The 21,134-nt window shown below is 47.5% G+C and overlaps 2 protein-coding genes across 5 annotated transcripts; one reads left to right on the plus strand and one right to left on the minus strand.

Moving 5' to 3' along the window:
• The first annotated feature begins 13 nt into the window (after positions 1-13).
• Positions 14-14,247, plus strand: Srrd (SRR1 domain containing). 4 transcript variants are annotated; one of them, XM_005396152.2, is made up of 7 exons: positions 14-215; positions 2,571-2,611; positions 3,960-4,219; positions 4,317-4,415; positions 5,422-5,576; positions 6,168-6,213; positions 13,920-14,247. In XM_005396152.2, the coding sequence occupies exons 1-7, from the start codon at positions 55-57 to the stop codon at positions 13,923-13,925; spliced, it is 768 nt and encodes a 255-aa protein (XP_005396209.1). In that variant the 5' UTR covers positions 14-54; the 3' UTR covers positions 13,926-14,247. The 4 variants fall into 4 exon arrangements, with proteins under 4 accessions (XP_005396209.1, XP_005396208.1, XP_005396206.1 ...); XM_005396151.2 differs by having other exon boundaries at positions 13,947-14,247; XM_005396149.2 differs by lacking the exon at positions 13,920-14,247 and adding an exon at positions 6,794-7,603 and having other exon boundaries at positions 15-215.
• Positions 7,717-21,134, minus strand: Tfip11 (tuftelin interacting protein 11). Its single transcript, XM_005396148.2, has 13 exons — positions 21,037-21,134; positions 19,432-19,649; positions 17,197-17,350; positions 16,756-16,912; positions 14,912-15,039; positions 13,441-13,593; positions 11,550-12,077; positions 11,335-11,441; positions 10,551-10,719; positions 9,846-10,089; positions 9,222-9,364; positions 8,663-8,828; positions 7,717-8,147 (listed from the first exon to the last, which is right to left on the minus strand). The coding sequence occupies exons 2-13, from the start codon at positions 19,638-19,640 to the stop codon at positions 7,792-7,794; spliced, it is 2,514 nt and encodes an 837-aa protein (XP_005396205.1). The 5' UTR covers positions 19,641-19,649; positions 21,037-21,134; the 3' UTR covers positions 7,717-7,791.

The raw sequence follows: 21,134 nt of genomic DNA on the forward strand, positions 1-21,134 counted from the left end.
GCGCGCAGCGATGACGCAACCGAGAGCACCGCGCGGCGGTGACGTCACGGAGCAATGGCGGCAGCCGCGAGGTCGGCCCCGGGAACCTGGCAGACTGCCGCTTCGCGCCGGCGCTCTGCTGCGCGGCGGCCGCGGCAGGAGGTGAAGGCGGGAGGCCGTGAGACAGAGCTTGAGGCCGACACCGAAGTCGTGCTTCGTCGCCTCCAGGAGGCCGAGTGAGTGCAGGGTCGAATCTTCGCGCAAAGGGCCACTCTCTAAAGCCTCAGTCTCCTCATTTCTAAAATGGGGATGTGCTAAAAGTACTTTTCGAGGAGATAACGAGCGCCTTACAGTCCAGGATGTCTCTGCGTTTTCGTATTTGTGAGATGGGGGATGAAGATATCACCTATGTGGCTTGCTTTGAAGATCATCGATTTAGTAAATGTAAACTATTTCCCGGCACGTGGGAAGAGCTAGGCCACGTTTTGCTATTAATGCCATGTCCAGTGTTAGTTATAAGTATTTTTAGTGCGAGAGAGCAACACGCACACGTGATTGTCACCGTTATCATCATTCATTTATTGACCAGCTGCTCCGTGCCTAGCACTGCCTTAAGCATTCTAGGCGCTTTGTCAGCGTTGAACAGCACTGCCACACTAGGAGCCTGGTAGCCCAAAGAGACATAGGCAATGAATGAATGAAACCAGATTTCAAACCTAAGTCTTGGTGACTCCAAAACTTTTGCTTGCATCTTGCCACTCTGGACTCTTTATGTCACCCAGGTCCCCCCATACCTTGCCCCATCCTTTAGAAAGTACACAGACAATACCCAACACACGAACTCCGTAAATGTCCCTTACTACTGTTATTGAGAATAGCACTTTTTTTTTTTTTTTTTTTTAGTGTCAGTCCTGTTAGGGCTCAAGAAATAACTTTAGTTAGCCCTTCTTCAGATCAGTATGAGGAGAGCCATCATAAGGAGGAGAGATTAGACTTAATTTTATGGGCTCCTCTTTCCTAGAATTAGGATCACAGAGTTTTACTTCTCAGTAGAAAGAAGTTTTTGAACAGCTGGCTGAGTGTGACGGGTAGGGGAAAACAGCAGCAATTCTTCATAAGATTTCTGCAGGTCTATGGATGCTGAGACAGAATGATTGAAAGTTCAAGGCCAGCCTAAGCAACTTAGTGAGACCTTGTCCCAAAATGAAAATGAAAATGAATGAAGAGGTCTGAGGTATAGCTCAGAGGTAGAATGCTCACCATCATGCGCAAAGCCCTTGCTTCAGTACCCAGCACTACAAACAAAACAGAGGCTTCAGATATAGGCAATGAATGAATGAAACCAGATTTCATTTCAATGAGAGTGAGTGTGCCGGGGGATTTGGAGAACTCCTAAGGCTCTTTCCATGCCCCTTGACATTGTGATTATTTCCTCAGCTTCTTCAGAATCCCCAGAGGCTCCCTATTTTTCACATCACCCCTAAATATGGTATGTTCACTATATCATGCCTTGAGCAGTTGAAGAGTCAGGACTCTCTGCACAGACTTACCAGTTTACCATGCACACTCATGTATGTTAGAGCTCTCCTTTGCCCACCTTCTCCCTCAGTGGGCAGTGTTGGGAAAGAGCTTTTTATAATTCGTTCCTCCCTGAGTCCCTGTATTAGTCAAGTTTCCTGTTGCTAGGACAAAACACCCAACACCCACAACTTCATGGACATGTTTATTATGGTTCATGGTTTCACTGCATTCAGTCCATGGGTGGTTGGCTCCCAGTCAGAGACAGCATGGTGAAAGGGCATGGTGGAGAAAAGTTGCTCATGTCATGGCAGCCAAAAACAGGAGAGATCCAGGGAAGGAGCAAGAACAAGAATTGACCCTTCCATCCAGGTCATGCCCCCTGTGACCTGCCTCTTCTGGCCAGGCCCCGCCCCCATGATCCGGTCACCTTCCAAAAGCCCTGCTTATGAACACAAGACTTGTGGAGGGGGCAGCATGTTTTAGATCTAAACCATAACAGGCCCCTAAAGACTGTCTCTTATTGCTTATTGGTTCAAATCCAGTTTAATTCACAATTTGACTTTATTTAGCTCTGGGCTTGTAGAAACCAGTTGACTGGAATAGAGAAAGGCTAGACACTCATCTCTTCTTTTACTTTTCCCTAGAGTTATTTTAGAAACAAAGGCATTTTATGGTAACTTCTTATGTAGTACTGTCCTAAGAATGCTGGCCTGTTTAATCCCTCCTAATAGATATAATTCTCATCCCCATTCTAGAGATGAAGAGACTAAAAGCTCAGGTAGGCCAAGGCCAAGTATTTGACAGCTGTTTAACCACAGCCTTGCCGAACTTGTTGTGGGCCAAGAATCCAGGGCCTGCACTAAGAAACTGCCTCTCCTGTCCCCTTGGGCCCCAGCAGTATGCACACTGGCTCTGGCCCTGTTGGTGCGTGCACATCTCTTACCATTCAGAAAGGATGGGCTATAGGTGGAGGGCACTTTTTCCTCTGGGCAGCTACCTCATGGTCAGGCAGAAAGGTACTGCTGGGGTGGCGCTGAAAGGATGAGATGACTATGCCCTTTTCTCAACAGGAATGATCTGCTTATCTCTGCTTTCTGGAGTTCAGCACTAGGTCAGTACCACTGGGGAGGGCTAGGAGGAGTGGGAGAGGGGACTCAGTGTGGACAAAGAAGGGAATCCATCCTCATTTGAGGACATTTCCCTCCATGAGCAATGTTCCTACTGAGTTCTAATTCTGGTTCTCCCTTAGGGCTGTGTATCCTTTGTCATTTAACTATATCCAACCCTCATTTTCTTTACCTGTAAAATGGAGATGGTCATGGACATATCCAATAATATAGTTTTGAGAATTAAATGAGGTTGTATAGATACATGCTTAGCACAGTGCTTCCCTGCTACACAAAAGACAATAAATGTTAGCTGTCTTTATTCATTATCGCAGGAATTTATGATATCATGTTCTTTTCCCTTGACATGATAGTGTACTTTTTCCCAGGCAGTTATAATCTTCTTAAATATAATGTATAACAGCATAATAGTTATGCATGAAGTTAACGTAGCCATAATTATCCTTTTTGTTGAACGCTAGTGTTTTCTTTTACGTTTAGTTATTACATATAACTTCACAATGAGCAGCTTTATATATAAAGCTTTTACCAAGTTTAGTATGATTCAGTAGGATATATTCACAGAAGTGAAGTTGTTCAGTGATTTGTTTAACTTTGCATTGTTAAGCTGTTTTCAGAAAAGTTTTTGCCAGTTCTCACATGAGCAAGGACCTAAAGAGCCAGTTTTTCAAATAATCTTTCCTGTCCTGATCTTCTACATAGCAAGCTTTGCTACTCTGATAAGTGAAAATTAGTTTCTTATCATTGCGATGTATGGCTTTTTGTTTTGCTTGCATACAGATTTGTTCAACTAAATTCAGTTTCAGTATAATTTCAAAAAAGGAGCAAGAGAATCTATCTCTATAAAGGAATATTTAAACAGAGTATTTTTCTTAGGTTCTTGAAGCCCCCAGCCTATCCTTTTTTTTCTCTTTGACCTTTTCACAGGTTAGCATTCAGGCTCTGAGACATTTATAGTATGATTTTGAGTTACGCTCTTCTAATCTTTGTTATAATCAGCACACTATTTCAAAGCATAACCCGGACTTACTAGGAACTTCTTGTTGAATTAGAATGAGTTCACATTAGAGTTTTAGATGGAAACTGCCCATAAATGAAGCCCATTTTTTGTTGAAATATCCTCTTAGGGTTTGGGCCCTAGGAATCCAGTGCCTGGGACAACTTGTCAGATTGAGGCAAGTGGCTGCACATCCCAGGCGGCTTTTCTCTCTGGGGAGTTGAAGCCCTCACTGCCCTGCTCCCCTCCTCCCTGGCTCTGGGCCTTCTAGGTTGGGTGATCTGGCTGTCAGGCAAATCCTACCCTCTGACTGCCTGTGGGGGCTGCTGTTTCAGAAACTGTCAGCCAATGCCTTACAGAACAGCTGGGACAGCAGAAGCCTCCTGTGAGGACACTGTTGGAAGCCTTTGGAAGCCTGCACCTTGACTCACCACTAGGTAAATCCGATGTGGCCCATGCCTCCAGCCCAGGAGAAACCCTGGACCCGGGAACCTGCCATGTGAAGTGTGTGTGTTATGGCATTGGGAACTTTGCCACCTGTATCACAGCAAGGATCCAGCTAGCATTTCTGCTTCTCTTCCTGGACAAGTGCCAGGTAAGTTTCTGGATCCACCATCATCTCCCCTCCCCTCATCTTGCACACAGTATGTATATGGATGACTCCATTGAAATAACTCATTCTTCCCTTGTAGACTCCTAGAAGTCACTGCTGGGTCTACGATCCTCTGTTCAGTCCACTGGAAATCGCAGTTCTTAACACCCTTGGTGTGACGGTTCTCAGTGAGAATGAGGTAAGGAGCTTAGGGGAAACATGGACAGGCTGTGTAGATATTAACTAGACCAATGCCGGGCTCTACCCATGGACACATTTCTTTGAAATGGTGTTCATTCTTCTCTGCTTGCTTTCCTAGTGTCTATAAAATTTGATTAGTTGGTCACCTCCATTTTGGTTCATGCTGTGCCCGTCAGAAAAATTTAAAATTATACATATAGTATGAACTAGAACATGTTAAGTTTTCAAAATTCCTGCAAGGATTCTTTGTCCAGGAATTATGCTGATTGGTATTTGCTGCTGCTATTTAAAAACTGAGAAGGCAAAAGGTCTGGGTGCCATGACTGAGGCTCTTCTGGCTGGACGTGCCCTGTCCAGGGGCAGCAGTACAAGGGGGTGGGGCCTCTCCTTGTCCTTCCGTGATGCTGAGCTCAGTCACACCCAGCACCTAGCTGTGAGTTGCAGGTAAACCCACTGCTGCCCCTCCGCCCCACGAAGAGCTGGGATTTGATATTTGTGAGACAGCTCAAAAAACTCATTTTGTAGGCATAGGGCTGACACCAGTATGAGCAGACACCTCTGAACGTGGTTTTCAGACGTAGACTGGGCCTGTGTTCCTGCCAAGGAGTTTGGTGAAGAGCAGTGAGTCCCAGAAAAGACACATTGTGCCTTCCCAGGGACATCTGAAGGGCCTTTGGTTATGATGGCACGGAGGATTCCTGAACGTAACCCATGGGGACAGTAACAGCTGTCATCCTTCCTGTCCTTACTGTCACAAACCTAAGAAGACCCTTCATTAGCCCAGAGCTCTCTATGTTCGTGTGACACATTTGCTAAATAAGTGATTTCCTCCTGGATGTCACGACTTCCCGACTGTTTCTATCCCGTGATCGAATGGATTTCATTATGGAGCCATTCCACTCGCCTCTAGTGTCTTTTTCATTTGATGTTCTGCTTATCTCGGCTTGTTACCCATATCTCCCTGTGATCTGTGAGCGTTTCTGTCTGTCCCTTTCATCCCCCAGGAAGGCAAGCGGAGTGTTTGTGGGGAACTCACCATCTTCTACATGCTGCACTGCGGGACCGCCTTGTACAACAATCTTCTGTGGAGCAACTGGTCAGTAGATGCCCTGTCCAGGATGGTCATCATCGGGAACAGTTTCAAAGGCCTTGAGGAAAGGTGAGCCTCGGGACACTGGGATTCAGTCAGGCCTGGAGGTGAAGCCCATGCCAGGTTGATCCACAAACAGAAAACGTTCCCATGACCCTTCTGGACATGGAGCTGCTATTCTGTTTTTTTTTTTTTTTTTTTCCCAGTACTGGGAATTGAACTCACGACCTTGCGCTTGCCAAGCAGGCGCTGTGCCATTGAGCTAAATCCCTAGCCCCTGGAGCTGCTATTCTGTGAGGAACTGGACAGACAGTTAAAAATGTGTATCTGACCCTTAGTCAAGCTGTGAAGCAGGTAAAGGAGTCTTTACAAATAATTCTTCCCTTCTCCTGTGACAAGACAGTAATGTTTTTGAAAAGCCATTTGATTCCGTTGCCTGTTGGTCCACACCTACCTTCCATTTCACAGTGCGTAGGTGTCTGTTAGCATTTCTCTGCTGACAACAGGAACACAAATCCTAGGTATTCACATTGTCTGCTAGTTAATGTACTCCACATCCCTCACTCTGTTCTAAATTCTCCCTATTTTTTAAGTTGTTTTGCTTTTCTGTGTTTAAGTTGAATAAAACCATTCACACACCTCTTTTACTTTTACTTCTAGGTTGTTGACCAGGATTCTGCAGAAAAATTATCCCTATATTGCCAAGGTATCTATCTGAATAAGGGGGCTGGGAGGGAAGCAGTGTGAAATCATACTATTTCTCCCGCACTATTAAAAAAGTCTGCTTTTGTACGTGTGGGAGGGAACTGGGGGCCAGGGATGGAGGTCAGTAGTGCACTGTCAGTGAGCGCACTCCATGGATCTTTGCTCCAGAAAGCTTAAGCATTTTAGTGCATCTTAGTTTTGTTCCAATTTCCTTTATTCTCAGTATCATAGACCAACATATCCTCTGCCTTTGTGGCTTCCAACTCACACTGCACAAACACATCTAAGTAAAAAGATTCCTATTTTTCCAAAAGGATAATAGGGTGATAAGTAAAATGAAAATTTAAGCTAGAAGAATGGGCTGGATGTGGTGGCACACACCTGTAATCCTAGCACTCAGGAGGCTGAGGCAGGAGGATTGTTGCAAGTTCAAGGCCAGCCTGCGCTACAAAGTGAACTCAAGACCAGCCTGAACTGCAGTGAGACCCTGTCTCAAAAAGACAAAAAAAAAAAAAAAAAAAAAGCTAGAAGAGTGAGGGTTACTGTGACCAAGGTGTCTATATTTGGATTTTCCTGCTCAGATTCTGGAAGGACTGGAGGAGGTGGAGTTTCCTCAGACTGCAGAGTACATGGACACATTTAATGACACCTCTGTCCACTGGTTCCCTACACAAAAGCTGGAACGGCTCCCCAGGGATCTGTGGACATTTCGGGAGGAACCTGATTACCAGGGCTGTGAGGACCTTGAGATCATCAGGAAGACAGACCCTCCCACTGTGAACCCTCCATGAGGTGCTCAGCGCTGCCGTAGAAGCTGCCGCCAGCCAGAAAGGAAGGCTGCTGGGGAGAGACGCAGAGGAACCCTTTGCAGTGGGCCAAATGTCCCAGATGAGAACTGATAGTACAGCAAGGGAGCTGTCCTGTTTTAAGGATAACATGCTGTGTAAGAACTCAATATAAAGATGTATGAACTTCTAAAATAGCATTTTTATACCCCTCCCTGGAGGCTTGGTCTGATGTAGAGTATCTCCACGTTAGTATGTGACGCCGGGGATTGAACCAAGGGCTTGTGCATGGTGAGCAAGTGCTCTACCACTTGTGGAAAGGCACCTGAAGAGGTGACTGGATCTTGGGGACACTACTCCTGAGAAAATTACTCACTGATGTATGAGCTGCATGGGCTGTGAGGATGTGGGGCCCAGCTGGAGGCGGTCCCCGGGGCCGTGCCATTAGAGGGAAGGTCTCTCACGGGCACTCTTCCCCTGTGCTCTGCTTCCTGGTTGCCATGCATGCAGCTCTGCTCCACTACACCCTCTGCCGTGTTCCTGTCCTACAGCCAGCCAAGCGTGGGTTTGTGAGACTTTTGGCCAAATAAAGCTCTCCTTTTTTAAGCTTCTGGTGTCGGGTATTATGTCCAAGCAACAGGAATGTAGACCAGTGCAAGCCCTAAGCCACATCCCTACTGCTGGAGTATTTCCTGAGTAGAGAAGTTAGGCTTCCAAAGATGACTTAAAATTATTTATTCGTAACACGTCCTTGTCAAGAACAAGTCCATGGCCTGCTGTGGACCTGCCACAGTCTATTTGGCCATGTCGATCAGGCTCTGTAGGGAGGTGGGCACCCAGGTCTTCTCACCCTGCACAAACACCACCCCTCGGTCAATGTAGATCACAATGCGGCCGAAGGTGTACAACTGCTTCCCCTCATGCCGCTTGCCAATGACGGGCATGAAGACAATGTTGTGCTCCTCCGCCTTGGTCTCAATGAGGTCCTTAAAGTTCATGGGCACAGAGCTGGCAGCCGCGCCAATGCCCCTCTGGGCCATGTTCTCAGCCTCCCGTCGCTCCTGCATGGCCTCATACTGGAAGTCCTTCCTCCGCTCTGTGTGGGTGAGGTAGGCAATGTTCTCCCGCGCCCCTGGCTGCATGTAGGCACCTGAGACACACAGGAGGGAGGGCAGTGAGAGGCAGCATTCCAAGGAGTACCAGAACTGACACCGTGACATGGGCCAGGTCTGCACCTGTGCCGCACAGAGGGCAGCTGTGCCCCAAAGACACAAGGGAGTAATAGGCAAGCCCCTTTGGGGGAAGATTACACAGCTGGATTATACAAAGATTAAGTCTGTGGCAACCACAAACTGACATGCAAGCAGCACACCCAAGGCAGCTGGGCAGGAGCCGCAGAACCTAAGCAACACAGCACTGCAGGAAAGGAGGCGAGCCCTGAGTTGGGTTTGCATGTTTGGAATCCAGTCCCCGTCAGTCTGCATTCAGGGACATACACAGACCTGGGCAGTGCATATGAGGTGACAGCTAACAGAACCCAGTGGACAACAGTCAGTGCGAGAATGGAAAGTGAGGACCTGTTCAGGCAGCCAGTGGGTACCAGAGAGCAGACAGTCATTCCCATGTTCATGGGCCAGGAGATGGTAAACAGGAATCGCTACTCACCAACGTTAGAGGACACTGCCCTGTTCATGATATCAAGGGCTTCATTAAATTTGTCCTTGACAGATGGGTGTGCAAGCACCTGGTCAGAGAACATAGATTTCCACCCCAGGTACCACTTGGTGATCTCTTCATAATTTGGGCTGTTACTGAGCCAGGAGCACAGCACCTGCCAAAAACAGATGAGACGCTTACACCCCCAGAGGCAACAAATAGAATAATTCCCCAAGGCTAGTCCTATACACAGGTGACACCACTTGGCAGGGCTTGTAGGAACTGAAGAGTCTGGCATAGAAGAGTGGCTGCTGGTAGCTAAGTATCCTTGTTGAGACCTCACAGTCCCTTCCCCAAGGAGCTGCTTGAAGAGGTGACCTGGTACAAATACAGCACTTAGGACAGCAGCTGGAACATGACATGTTCAGCAAATAGGCCACTCATGACTGTCACTCCTTCCCACTTCACCCTGGAATTCATTCTCATAGCAGCCAGGCCACAGCAGGAAATTCAGTTTCTGCCCCACCTGCCACCCTGTCCTCCCCAAGCCAAGCAGAACAAAGCGCACCTGGAGCCACTTGGGGAAGAAGTGCTTCTCAAGGAGCCCCACAAGGCTGGAGACGGAGATCATCCCTTCCCAGTCGATCACCCAGTAAAAAGCGTCCATGTGCTGCTGGTGGGGGTTAATGACTAACTCCCCGAGACACATCCCTGCAAGAGAAGCCATCCCTAGGTTGACTTTTGTCCTGGCAAAGTCAAAGGGCAATTATCGCCAGACAGAGCAGCTTGTATCTGCTCTTAAATGTCAGTTTTATAGCTGTTGACATAGCAATTCTTAAAAACCATTTTTCCCTCCTACCCAGAAATAACTTCCTAATAATTTAGAGTGAAATGGCAGAAAAATTTCAGATCAGCAATGGCTGTCCCGTCATCAGACGCAAAGACAGGGCCAACTGGGCAACCACAAGGCAACGTGAGCCCGACACTCACAGCAGACTTTCAGGCACTGCCATAACCAAACCGCAGAGAGGACACTAACTCCACTTACAGGTGGCCTCTGCCCAAAATGGCATGTATGAAGCATTTCCATGAATTCAAAGGCCACGCTTTAGTTTACTTCATGACCACTGCCTGCAGACCAAGACACCAAGAATGAATGGTAGATTTGCAATGTGTGAACCAACTTCCTTACCCAGCTTGGGCACGATGTTCTTGACCATGAAAGCCTCCCAGGAGCCAGGGGTGAAGACGTCTTTCCAGGGCTGGAGGATGAGCTTAGCCGAGGAGTCGCTGGGGTGCCACTTCTGCAGGGCACTGGACAGCTTGCTGCGGATGGGGGAGTAGAGCGGCTCCAGGCGTGCCCGCATGAGGGGCAGCCATGGGTGGATCCAGGAGTGGATGGGGACAGTGTCTGTCAGCGGGTTCCAGCTGTCCACCTGCATGGCAGCGGGCAAGGAAACACAGCCCATCCTGTCAGGTTACAGGAGAGGGCTGCTTGTGAGGAGGCCCACGCATGCCTAGCTACAGGCCCCAGTGCTCTGCCTGTGTGTGGAGGACACAGCCACCACTTTATGGAGGGAAACCCTTGGCACGAAGAGGCAGCCAAGGTGCACTGTAGGCATTTTGCATTTCATCTCCCCTGAGTGGAGGCACTGTCGATGAATCACAGAAATGCACAATTCTGATTTCACTGACGCTACCAAGAGAATGAATTCCCTCTTCAAGGAGGAGTGGGAAAAAAGTACTGAGAAAAAGGCTATGGTGCTCTTTAGGGTAAGAGTTGTATGGACGTAATTCCTGTAATTACAGAAATTCTACAAGCGAGATCATAATGGAGAAAATGCTAAACCAGTCCCCAGAGTGCCCGATGGCAGCTGTTCCCCACACTCTGCCTTACCTCCTTCTGCAGCTTGGGGAAGATGAGCTGGTCCAGTATGTTATCTAAGATCCACACAGGAATAATGTGCACCCAGCTGTCCAGAAAGTCTACCATCGGGTCACAGTTTCTCGGCTGCCACTGCGTGACAATATTTCGAACAAAAGGCATCCAGACCTCCCATATCAGCCTATGGAGAAAGGCAGAGGGCAAGTTGGGTAGCTGATCTGATTGGTTTGAAAGCCACTAAGCAACCACCATCTCCCATCTCTAGAAGAAACAGAAATCCAGCCACAGAAAGCCACCAAACCAGTCCCCACAGTGGCTAGACAGATGTCAGTCTGCTGCTACCTCCTCATCCTGTGGCTATCCTCTGACCCCTGGGGCTCAGTCCTCAGGATAACATCAGGACACTTCCCAGCACCAGGTGCTTTCCCCTTAGCTAACACCTCATGCTCTGGGACACAGGCTGAGTCCCTTCCTCTGAGGTCGCTGCTCCGATCCCACCCCAAGTGGCTGCTTGCCCTTGTTATTTGCACTGCTTTGCCCCATTTCCTGCTTCACTGGTTCATTCCTTCCACGCCACCTGCCACTTCCACAGCACCAAGTACTCCCGGGCAGCACTGAGCACTCACGCCACACTCAACAAGTGCAGGCTGAGTGGAGGAATGAATGAATCTCAATTCCCAGAGTGCCAGCATGGAGCACAGGGTTCATAAGGGCCAAGGCCAAGCTGTTCCCAGCCTCTGCATCCCCTAACCCCACCCTGCCAGCCCCAGCAGATAGCAGAGCTTGCCATGGGGACCTGTGAAAGGCATCTGCTGAGAGGTCCTGGCCACCGTGTGACAAGAGCTGGTCATTCTCCAGGAGACTCTTCCACTTGGAGACGATCTCGGTGCCATAGGCACAGTCCTGCAGAGAGAGACCTCACAGGTCAGCTAGCCCTCCTGCCCTCTGCACAACCGTCAAGCAAGGGCACGCCCCAAGTGAGGCAGGCAGGCAGGCACCCCCATGACTCACTTTGAGGGGGTCCCACTCCTTGAAGTAGTCTTTCATGAGTGGGTAGACAATGGCCACCGCGAGGTCCATGCGGTCTGACATCCGATACTCCTCATAATACTTATCCTGCAGGGTTTCAAAGACTCGGGCACACTCATCCAGGGTGAGTGGGTCGCCACAGCTGGGCTGCATGCGCCGCTCACACTCCTCCACCATCTCCAGCACCTTGCTAAGGTTGGAGATAACCCGCTCCTCATGGTCTAGGACCTCAGACATCTTCTCCAGCTCGTGCGAGAGGTTGACCACCATGTCCCGCTCGTACTGCAGCTGCCGGTCATTCTGGATGATCTCCTGCTCGGTGAGGTCGATGAGCAGCTGCAGGTTGTGTTCCAACTCAGGCAGTGCAAAGCCTGGGACCTTGGCCTCTTTGCCAGGCAGGGGCGGCAGCTGGGACTGCAGAGGCAGCCCATCATCTGGCATGTTGTGCTTGTGGCTGATCTGGCTGTAGCTGTAGTACACCTTCTGCTCACGGCCCGTCATGTCTATGACCTTGGAGAAGTGGGCAGAAGGGGAGGAGATTAACACTCACCACTGCTGCCTGTTAAACACCACAAAGCCAAGGGCAGAAGGCCTGATGCCAGTAGAGTGTAAGAACCACACTACTCAATACTGCTGGAGAAGGGCAGAGTCTCTACAGGCAGGACTGCACTGTACTGGATGAGAGGAGCTGCGGAGGACAGGACAGGTGCAGAGAGCAGCGGCAGACTGATCCCTTAGGTCACCTATCCAGAAAGCAGATGTTAGGAAAACAAAGGACACTTCAATAGAGACTAAATATTAGTGAGGAGAATGCATTTTCATGGAAAAGAAGAGACCATACTGCTCAAAACAGGTAACAAAACTATATAGATAATCAAACTGGCATTTTGGTAAAAAAAAAAAACCACATATACAGTCATACAAGCACAGAAGAAGACCTAGAAGGAAGTACATTAAGCTGTTAAAATTTAGTAATCTTTGGGATAACACAAACTATTTTTCATACTTCTGCTTTCATATTTTTGTATTTCCTAATGCTTTAAAATGCCCTGCACATGAGTCTTCTAACAAAAATAAAAAACGGAAAAAGTTCTTGGACAAGAGCAGCTTTGGGAATGAACTGATCTCAACACTGTAGGAAAACTGAGGAAATCTGAGTACAGATTCCTGAACAGAGATGTCACTTTATTTTTTTAATTTTTTCTTTTTTTTTTTTGGTACCAGGAATCACACTCAGGATCTTGCACTTGCCAGGCAGGCACATGTGCCACTGAACTATATCCCTGGCTCTGAGATGTCACTTTAACTAGCAATGTGATCTATGAACCACTTGCATTAGAACCACGGGGGAAAGTAACAGTGTAGATTTACTGACTCGGAATCGCTAGGTAGAATCTACACACCCCCATTTCTTACCAGGTTCCCCAGATAATCTGATGCCAATCACACTGGTCATTTGAAAACCCCATGCTGGGCTTTGAGTTCTGTGATACACACTCTATATCCTACACCAAAACTACAACAGCCAGTTCTCTCCATTGTTCCTTAGCTCCTTGAGAAAGTGATGGGAAACTAATATACCATACACACGAGGAACCTTCACTGCTGTGCCTTGAGGGTCTCTGGCACACAGCTGGAACTCAGTAACACTACTGAACATGTTGGTGTCTTGAATGGGAACCTGCTACTATCACATCACAAGACCCACGCCAGGTGTAGTGGTGCATGCCTGTAATCCCAGCACTTGGGAGGCTGGGACAGGAGAATTCCTAAAGAAGCTTAGGAAATGCTGAGTGTCTATTCAGATGAAGGACTGCTTTTTTTATGTTTCTGAACAGATCCTGGTCTGGGTATCCAGGCATATCTACCATACCTTGACCTGAGCAAGTTCCTTCTGGGGAGCAGTGAGCTTCTTGCTAATCCTGCCCTTGGCCTTCAACTCTTCCACTGTCTTGTATGAATACTTGGGCTTCTTCTTGCTTCCACTGGGGTCTTTCCTCCACTGGCTCAGCTCCTTCTGAAATTCCTAGAGCAGAAGACTACAGTCAGCATCAACAGGAAGTGCCACTTCTTACAGCAGGTGGGGCCATGCAGGACATCAGTCACCAGCTGCTGCCTGAATCTACACTAGGTTCTTTGTGAAAAACTGTATGTGCGAAACATTGAAACCGTCCAATGACACTCTTACAAATCATGAGGAACAGTCCGTAAGTCTCAAAGCAAAGGTATCCTTTACAGTCAGGTGTGCCAGACTTCTCCACGGGGTGATGTAAAATGCAGGAGGAAACTGGCATATGGGGTCCAGCCCTCAGAAGTCGGTTTTGTGGCTGTCATTTTATTTTCTTCACACAGGTTTAGCCCTGTACTTCTTTTCTCAAGGAATATCTGGACCTCTGACCGCTTGGAGGAAATGAGAAGATCAGGGGAATCAGAGCCCACATTCTCAGGTGGCAACAATGACTTAGAGCTGAAAAGAGACTTCCCCTTCAGATGGCTGCACCTCGCCGGTGCCTTACTCTCCACTATTCCGTGCTGTCTTGCACCTGGCATATCTCACACACTCCTATTACACACTTGACGCCTAACATCCGTTCACGTCTAAGGCTGAGCCTTGACTCAGTTGTCAGCCGCAAATGACCAAGTGCCTCCTTCCTCATTAAAAGGAGATCAACGACAAGAATACTAACAATGCATTTCTTTGCAGCATCCTGACTTCGCTCATACGAGCAAAAGAGGAATGCCTCAGTGGAGAGCTGCCCTTTCTAATGTGACACACCGGTGCCAACTGATGGCTCACTGCAGCAATGGGATGAAACCTGAGCACCTAAGAATGGCCACCCAGGCCTTGCTGGAAGCCCGCCCCTCCCTGAGCACACCACTTCCCCTGGCTTGTGCACTGTTCCCCCACAGTGGCATCCTGTAAGGTCTCTAACTCTCATGTTTAGCACTCCTAACCCAGTGCGCTCTGGCCTCTTGACTCTTCCTATTGCTAGCACCTTCTCTCCACTAGGTCTCAACTGAAATGTTTCATTCCCTAAAAGCTTCCCACCCTGTTTATTAGACACAGGTCAGCACCCTTCTCCCAGCCTTATTTTCTCTCTAGGCACTTCCTGGCGCACACTGCCATTCCTAAGCACACTGTGGTCACTTGTGTGCTGTCTGTCGCTACCCAATAGGGCCTCTGTTTATCCCTCAGAGCCTCCTTCCCACATCTAGCCTCCAGGTAAGTACCCAGCATACTGACTGTGAACAGTAAACACCCGAAGGCACACAGGATGCACAAAGGGATGGACAGCACTCAATGGCACAGGATGCCCCCCGCCCAGCTCCAGCCCTCTGCTCACCTCTTCAGCCTCCTCTTCTGAGTCCACCACGGGGAAGTCCTGCAGGGACTGAGTGGTCCGCTCCGAGCCATAGGCCCCCACAGCTCCTTTTCCCTTTCTCTGTTTGGCTTCAATGGGGTTAATGATGCCTGGCCAATTTCAGCAAAAGAAAAAAAAAGATTTCAGATCAGATTGGCTCATGTGTGTGAACAAGCTGCTCAATGAAATCACATTTCCTTGCTCCTTACACAAAACACCATGCTACCCATCAGGAGTGCTCTGCCCTGTGCTCTGAACACTGTCCACAGCCCGTGTGGTCTGAAACTTCTCGTTACCGATGCTACCAAGGAACTGTCTGTTGACCTGAGGTTGGTTATGTCCAAAGGGCAGACTTCCATTTCTACTTGGATTCACCATTTTAAGTGGACAGAAAGAAAATGGATATGATTCACGATTCATTTAGAACTGAGACTCAGCCATACTAAATTTTACACTTCCTTCATTTGGATGCCTCTATTGTGGCAACACAATAATTTGGGCAGTATACTGATTCTGATGGAAGTAAAGCTGCCATTTAATATTTAGACACTTATCTATGTACTTAGCAGTTCATACTGCCTGGACATGTATGTTAGGGTATTCTCACAAAAGCCTTTACCTACAGGACTATAAGACAGCAATGATGATGCCTCCCCCTACCCTAAATTTTCCAATCCCCCTGCCCATACCCAGTACTGCTGAGATCTCAAATAAGATCTGCACCCACATTCTCCTTCTAAGTCAGCATTTCTACCATCTTTCATGTCCATGCATTTTCCTTTTGGCTAATGTTTTCAATACATAACCTGAAGTTAACTTTAACAGCTATTTGGAAACTAGAATGTGAATCATAGGAAATACTTCTGATTTTATCTGATTCCCAATTCAGATCATTCCCAGGAAATAGCTCAAGAGAGGAAAAGTTCCTGCAGGAAGAATCCAACTGTGTGGCTCTGGGATCGAGCAGACAAGCCTGTGCGTGAGGGGCTGGCTCGACAGGGCTGGGGGTAGAGGACGAGAGGAGACTGGGCTGCTGAGTGTGCATGGAGGGACCTGAGGCAGGAAATGCTTAGCAGATGCTACAGCTACTCATCTCTAGCTACTAAAGAAGCCACACAGAGCCTCACATGGTGGTGTACACCTATAATCCCAGCACTCTTGGAGGCTGAATTCAAGAGGCAACTCAGTGAAACTCTGTCTCAAAAAATAAAAAGGCTGGGGATGATGTGAAGGCCCTGGGTTCAATTCACAGTTCAAAAAAAAAGAAAAGAAAAAAAGCGACACAGAATGTTTCACTGGAATTCCTGAAGGACAAATCACTGTCTTTGGAAAATCTAAACCCTGTGAACAGGGACTGGAAACTGAGATGCCTTCAAGGCCCAGGAAAGCTGACGTGAATGAATAAAAGAGGGCGAGAGTGCAAGACAACAGGAAGTGGTGAAGTCTGCTTCCGGGTGAAGGCATGTGCGGTCCCTGGATTCAGCTAAACTACTACTAGCCAAAACCTAAGCTTTTAGGTGAAACTGATTTTGCAACATAGGCAAATAATTCATTTAGAAACACTGGTGGTCAGGCCAAAACAAACTCTGTGTTCAGCTATCTCCTGAGTGTTTTACACCCAAATGCTTTTCCTTCCACCCAAGCACTTTACTGAACCTGGTTTTGGGAAAGTAGGTAGATGTGGACCACAAGGGGCCTGTGCTGGCAAACCCAGTAACTGAGTTCAAGACGTCTGAAAGGGAAAGAGAAGAGAAAAGCAGCCCCTCCCTCAGCTGCCCTCCTCTTCTCTTGGCCCAGCCTCCGTTGAGCACACGCCCAGGCCATACCTTGTGCATTCTTCCCAAGGCCCCGCCCTGGCACGTAGCCCATCTTCTGAAGAAGCTTCTGCCCAATCCCTTTTGTGTGTCGTTCCCAGCTGCCAAAGTCCATGAACGACTTGGTACCTCCTGCAAAACCTTTCTGGCTGGGCTTAAAATTGCCACCCTGCAAAGAAGAAAAATCAAGACTTAGCAAATGGTAAAGGAAAAATCTAAAAAAGCTTAGCCAACAAGAAAATGTCCTGATACTTATGAAGCACAATGAAAGATGTCATGTGAAGCAAAAATCTATCCACGGTGCATGTTGGGAAAGAGAACCACACAGAAACACGCTGCCGTGGGGAAAAACCTACATGACTGGTGCCACTGAGCTGCTCCACCATGAGGGATGCTCAGGTCACAGGGACTGAAGGATATCATTTGAATGAGTATCCTGCCGTAAAACTCTACCGTTTTTAACTTCTTTGGTCCAAAATCCTTAGGGAATTCATCCTGCATAACAGGCTTCTCTTCATCATCAGAGTCTTCCAGTTCTGCCTCCTCAGCTGCCCCTTTCTTGAGCCCTGCACTAATGAAGTTGACAGGAGCAGAGTAGTCCCGGGCCCTGCAGGCACAGATACAAAACGTCAGGTCTGTAAAGAACTTTTCTGTAGCCCTCTGTCCCGCTGGAGTAATTTGGCTCACTAGAATATTCCTCAAAGGGGACCTCACGGGATCCAATGTGTCTTTTAAAGAGACACATTTATTTATATACCAGAATATTAGAAAAGCACAGACTTTGCTTCTTGTAATCACAAATAACTTTTTTTGGTGGTACTGGAGATTGAGCCCAGGGCCTTTTACACTGAACTATATCCCCAGTCCATTTTTCATTTTCAGACAGTTGCTAAGTGGCCCAGGTGAGGCTCAAACTTGTGGTCCTCCTGGCTTGGCCTCTTAGAGTGTGGGGATTATAGGTGTGTGCCACTGTGCCCAGCTCCTTTTACATTTCATACCTTAAAAATCACTTGTTTTAGATACTATTTCAAGTATAAAAAAAGAGGAGCCAGATGTGGTGGCATACACATGTAATCTCAGCACCTGGGAGGTTGAGGCAGGAGGATCACCATGAGTTCGAGGCTACCCTGGACTACACAGTGAATTCAAGACCAGCCTGAACTACCTAGCAAGACCCTGTCTCAAAAAACAAAACAACAGAGGAATAGAAAGACATTCAGATGGATAAAAATCGTAAGTAAAATTTGTTGAAATGTTATGTGAATGTAAAGTATACTAACAATTAATCAAATTGAGAAAATGATACCCATTACATTTATTTGAAAACTCTAAGACATAAACTCCATGAAACATACTGATTTAAATTCTGACCTCTTCAAGCACAGCAATTACAGTGATTACCCTCAGTTCACTTTTGTGTAAAACAAAAGTTGTGCGGTTAAGCACAGAAAGAAACAAATCCCATAGAAAACCCTGGCATATTACAAAATAAAGTGATGCTTTATGAAAATGACCAACCTACTAATTAAACATCCCTTCAACAGCAAGAGAGTTCACAGAACTTTTTCCTAAAAGATGCACTATAACTTGGTGGCTAACAGTCTCAACTCAAGAGTCACAGAGGTACAGGTTCCAATGCCAGCTCAGGTTCCACCTAGCTGAGTGACTTTTGGCCTCAATTTCTTAATCTGCATAATGGGGATAATAATGGTACCTTTCTCATAAGGTAAACGGGACCAGGCAGCCAATATACATTGGCTATTCTTATTACTTTAAGATTATGTTACTCTTGATCCCTGGTCCACTTAACACATATGCTTTTAGATATCCCATGGGTGAAAACTGATCCTTATGCTCTTGCTCCCCCAGCCTCCACTGTGAGAAAGTTACAATCACGGCCACACACTGGCTGAGCACATGGGTCAAGTGGAGCCCCACACGCATGTGATCCCACACTGGGAAAAAGAGACCTGAATCCTTATCACCCCACCACCATCCCAGCCCAGGCCACTACCACCTCTGCTGGGATCACTGCCTCAGCTTCCTCTCACAGTTCTGTCTTCACACTTGCTGCAGGCTTCCCCTGTACAGCTGCAGAGGGTCTTCTCAAACCCTAACCTGCCCCATGTCATACCCTCTCTACCAACACCCCTTCCCAAACTACCCTCCCTTCTTGGCTCCAGCCTGCAACACCTCTGTATCCTTGTGGACACCCTGCTGCCTTCCATCAAAGGCCTCTGCACGCTCACACCTCTCCTACCACCCTAGTCACCTTTGATTTTCATCTCAGCTAAGGGTCACTACTCCAGAGAAATCTCCCCAAACTCTCAGAACAGACCAAATGCACTTTTTGACATTTGTGCTGTCCCTCTTGTCCTGTACTGCAGCTACAAAGTTAGACTGTCTGAGCTACTAAGTGATACTAGTCTCCATCCACTGGAGTCTGAGCTCTGGAAGGCAAGGACTGGGTCTACAGCACAAGGCCTAGTATATAGTAATTCCTCAGTAAATACAGACTGATGATTGAATTGGTGAAAGAACAGCATGTCAGCCTGGAAAAAAAAAAAAACTGGACTCTTCTAGCTGATGCTGGAGCCAAGGGACTCAACAGGCAAGAAAAGAAATATTCTTATGGGAGTGGCTCCCCCATTCCTAAAGCAAGAGCGAGCAGCCCCACTGCAGCAATACCGTTTGCCTCCAAAGCTGGGCCTCTCCTCATCTGAGTCACGCTCTGCCCACACCCCGTAAGTGGCTTCTTCTTTGGTTTGCCAGTGGCGCTGCCGGTTGGGGTTGAACTCATTCTGGAGATCCCAGTCAGTGATCTCAAAGTTCTCACGCTCATCGTCGTCATCATCCATGCGGCCTTCCCCGTCCCGGTACAAGTGGGACAATGACATGGCCAGTCACTAAAGGGACAAAAGAAGTACAGTCTGTGATAAGTCCCAGGGCAGCAACAGGAGGACTCCTTGAAAGTCTTGCTGCCTTCAGCACCTCTCCAAATTCAAAGTCCATTAAAATTACTGTCACCATTCAAAAGAGAAGACCATAAAAAACAGTTTGGAAAGCAATCAGTACTGACACAGATAAAAGACTAGCTCCAACTAGGCATATGCTTCTTAAAATGTACCACTTCTTAGGTCTAAGCAAAGTCAATAACATCACATACACAGATACACAATACACAGAAAAATAACCAAGTAACCCATCTATACATTACTGCTTCAGAAAGTGGGTGAACGTCATCTTGGATCCCACATCTTAATGTACTTTTTTATTGAGAAAAAAATTATATCTGCTGCTTTGGTGGTCCCAGAAGAATTTTAGAAACTGTTTTCTGAAACACATCACTTTTTGAAACCCAATGACTCTTGAGCAAAAGTCTTGGTTTTCCTCCAAAAACAAGTATCTTTGGATGGGTTGAAAGTTTGCAGTAATTAAGAACACTTTTTTTTGTTAACACTTACACCTCTCTGGTTTGGAATAAATCCACCTCCTCATAGCTAGGATTTATTGACTGTCTCCTTCTTAAACTGGATCAGCGACTAAATCAACCTTAGAATGCTTGTGAGATTTTGAAACCAGGCACAGCAGAATAACAGTCTGGATTCAAATCCCAACTCCACCAGATAACTCAGTAAAACTGAGTATCAAATGCACATGAAGAGCCAAGTGTGGTGCGTTAGGAAGTAACAGACTTCTGCTCTACTCTTGCTACAAGCAGCCTTCGGGCAGTGTCAAACTCTGGTCAAGTGTCAGAATGTTCTCCCTGCTCCCTTTCATGGGCACCAGTTGGAGGCACCTGGTTTCACCTTACCCAGAGTGCACAGGTAGGAAATGTTCTCAAAGGAAGCAGGGAGCCCTCCAGCATAGGAATAAATACTGCGCTGCCTCTTTGGGCAGAGAACATGGTAAAAATCCCGGAGTAGTCGTGAATTATAGCCCCCACAGTAGATGCTAAGTACAAGACACTTCTACGAGATGGATACTACGAAGTTTTCCAGGCTTCGGATTCAAACAAACAAACAAACACGAAAGCCAGGAAAAGGAAGTACCGTGCCCTAAGCTGCAAAGCAGGAAAAGCTCGAAACCATTAGTGCTTGAACTCAGGACCTGGCCTTCATTCCACCCTGCTGTCTACACTTCCAAGCAGATCTGGGTTCCTAACTCGGCCTAGGCAGGTACTCCCCGAAGCCCCTGATCAGCACGGCTCCTTTCCTTCCCGGCAGAGCTGTCTGCTCAATGGAATCCACACCGACTGCCGCAGACACCCGTCGTGCCCTGACCCGCACTCACCTGCCCCGCTCGCTTCTACACAGGCTCCAGGGTACCAACAAGCACTTCACACGCCTCTCGCGAAGACCCGCTCGGCGGCCGCCGGGACCCGGAAGTCC

This window comes from Chinchilla lanigera, unplaced genomic scaffold (genome assembly GCF_000276665.1).
Source record: "Chinchilla lanigera isolate Chin_1 unplaced genomic scaffold, ChiLan1.0 scaffold00054, whole genome shotgun sequence".
NCBI lineage: Eukaryota > Metazoa > Chordata > Mammalia > Rodentia > Chinchillidae > Chinchilla > Chinchilla lanigera.

Coding starts and splice junctions, on each gene's coding strand:
- Srrd (XM_005396149.2), top strand. CDS start 55: ATGGCGGCAGCCGCGAGGTCGGCCCCGGGAACCTGGCAGACTGCCGCT. Junction 216..2,570: donor CGTCGCCTCCAGGAGGCCGA/GTGAGTGCAGGG, acceptor TTTTCTCAACAG/GAATGATCTGCTTATCTCTG. Junction 4,416..5,421: donor CGGTTCTCAGTGAGAATGAG/GTAAGGAGCTTA, acceptor TTCATCCCCCAG/GAAGGCAAGCGGAGTGTTTG.
- Tfip11 (XM_005396148.2), bottom strand. CDS start 19,640: ATGTCATTGTCCCACTTGTACCGGGACGGGGAAGGCCGCATGGATGAT. Junction 10,090..10,550: donor TCCCCAAGCTGCAGAAGGAG/GTAAGGCAGAGT, acceptor GCTGCCATGCAG/GTGGACAGCTGGAACCCGCT. Junction 8,148..8,662: donor GGCAGTGTCCTCTAACGTTG/GTGAGTAGCGAT, acceptor TGTGTGTCTCAG/GTGCCTACATGCAGCCAGGG.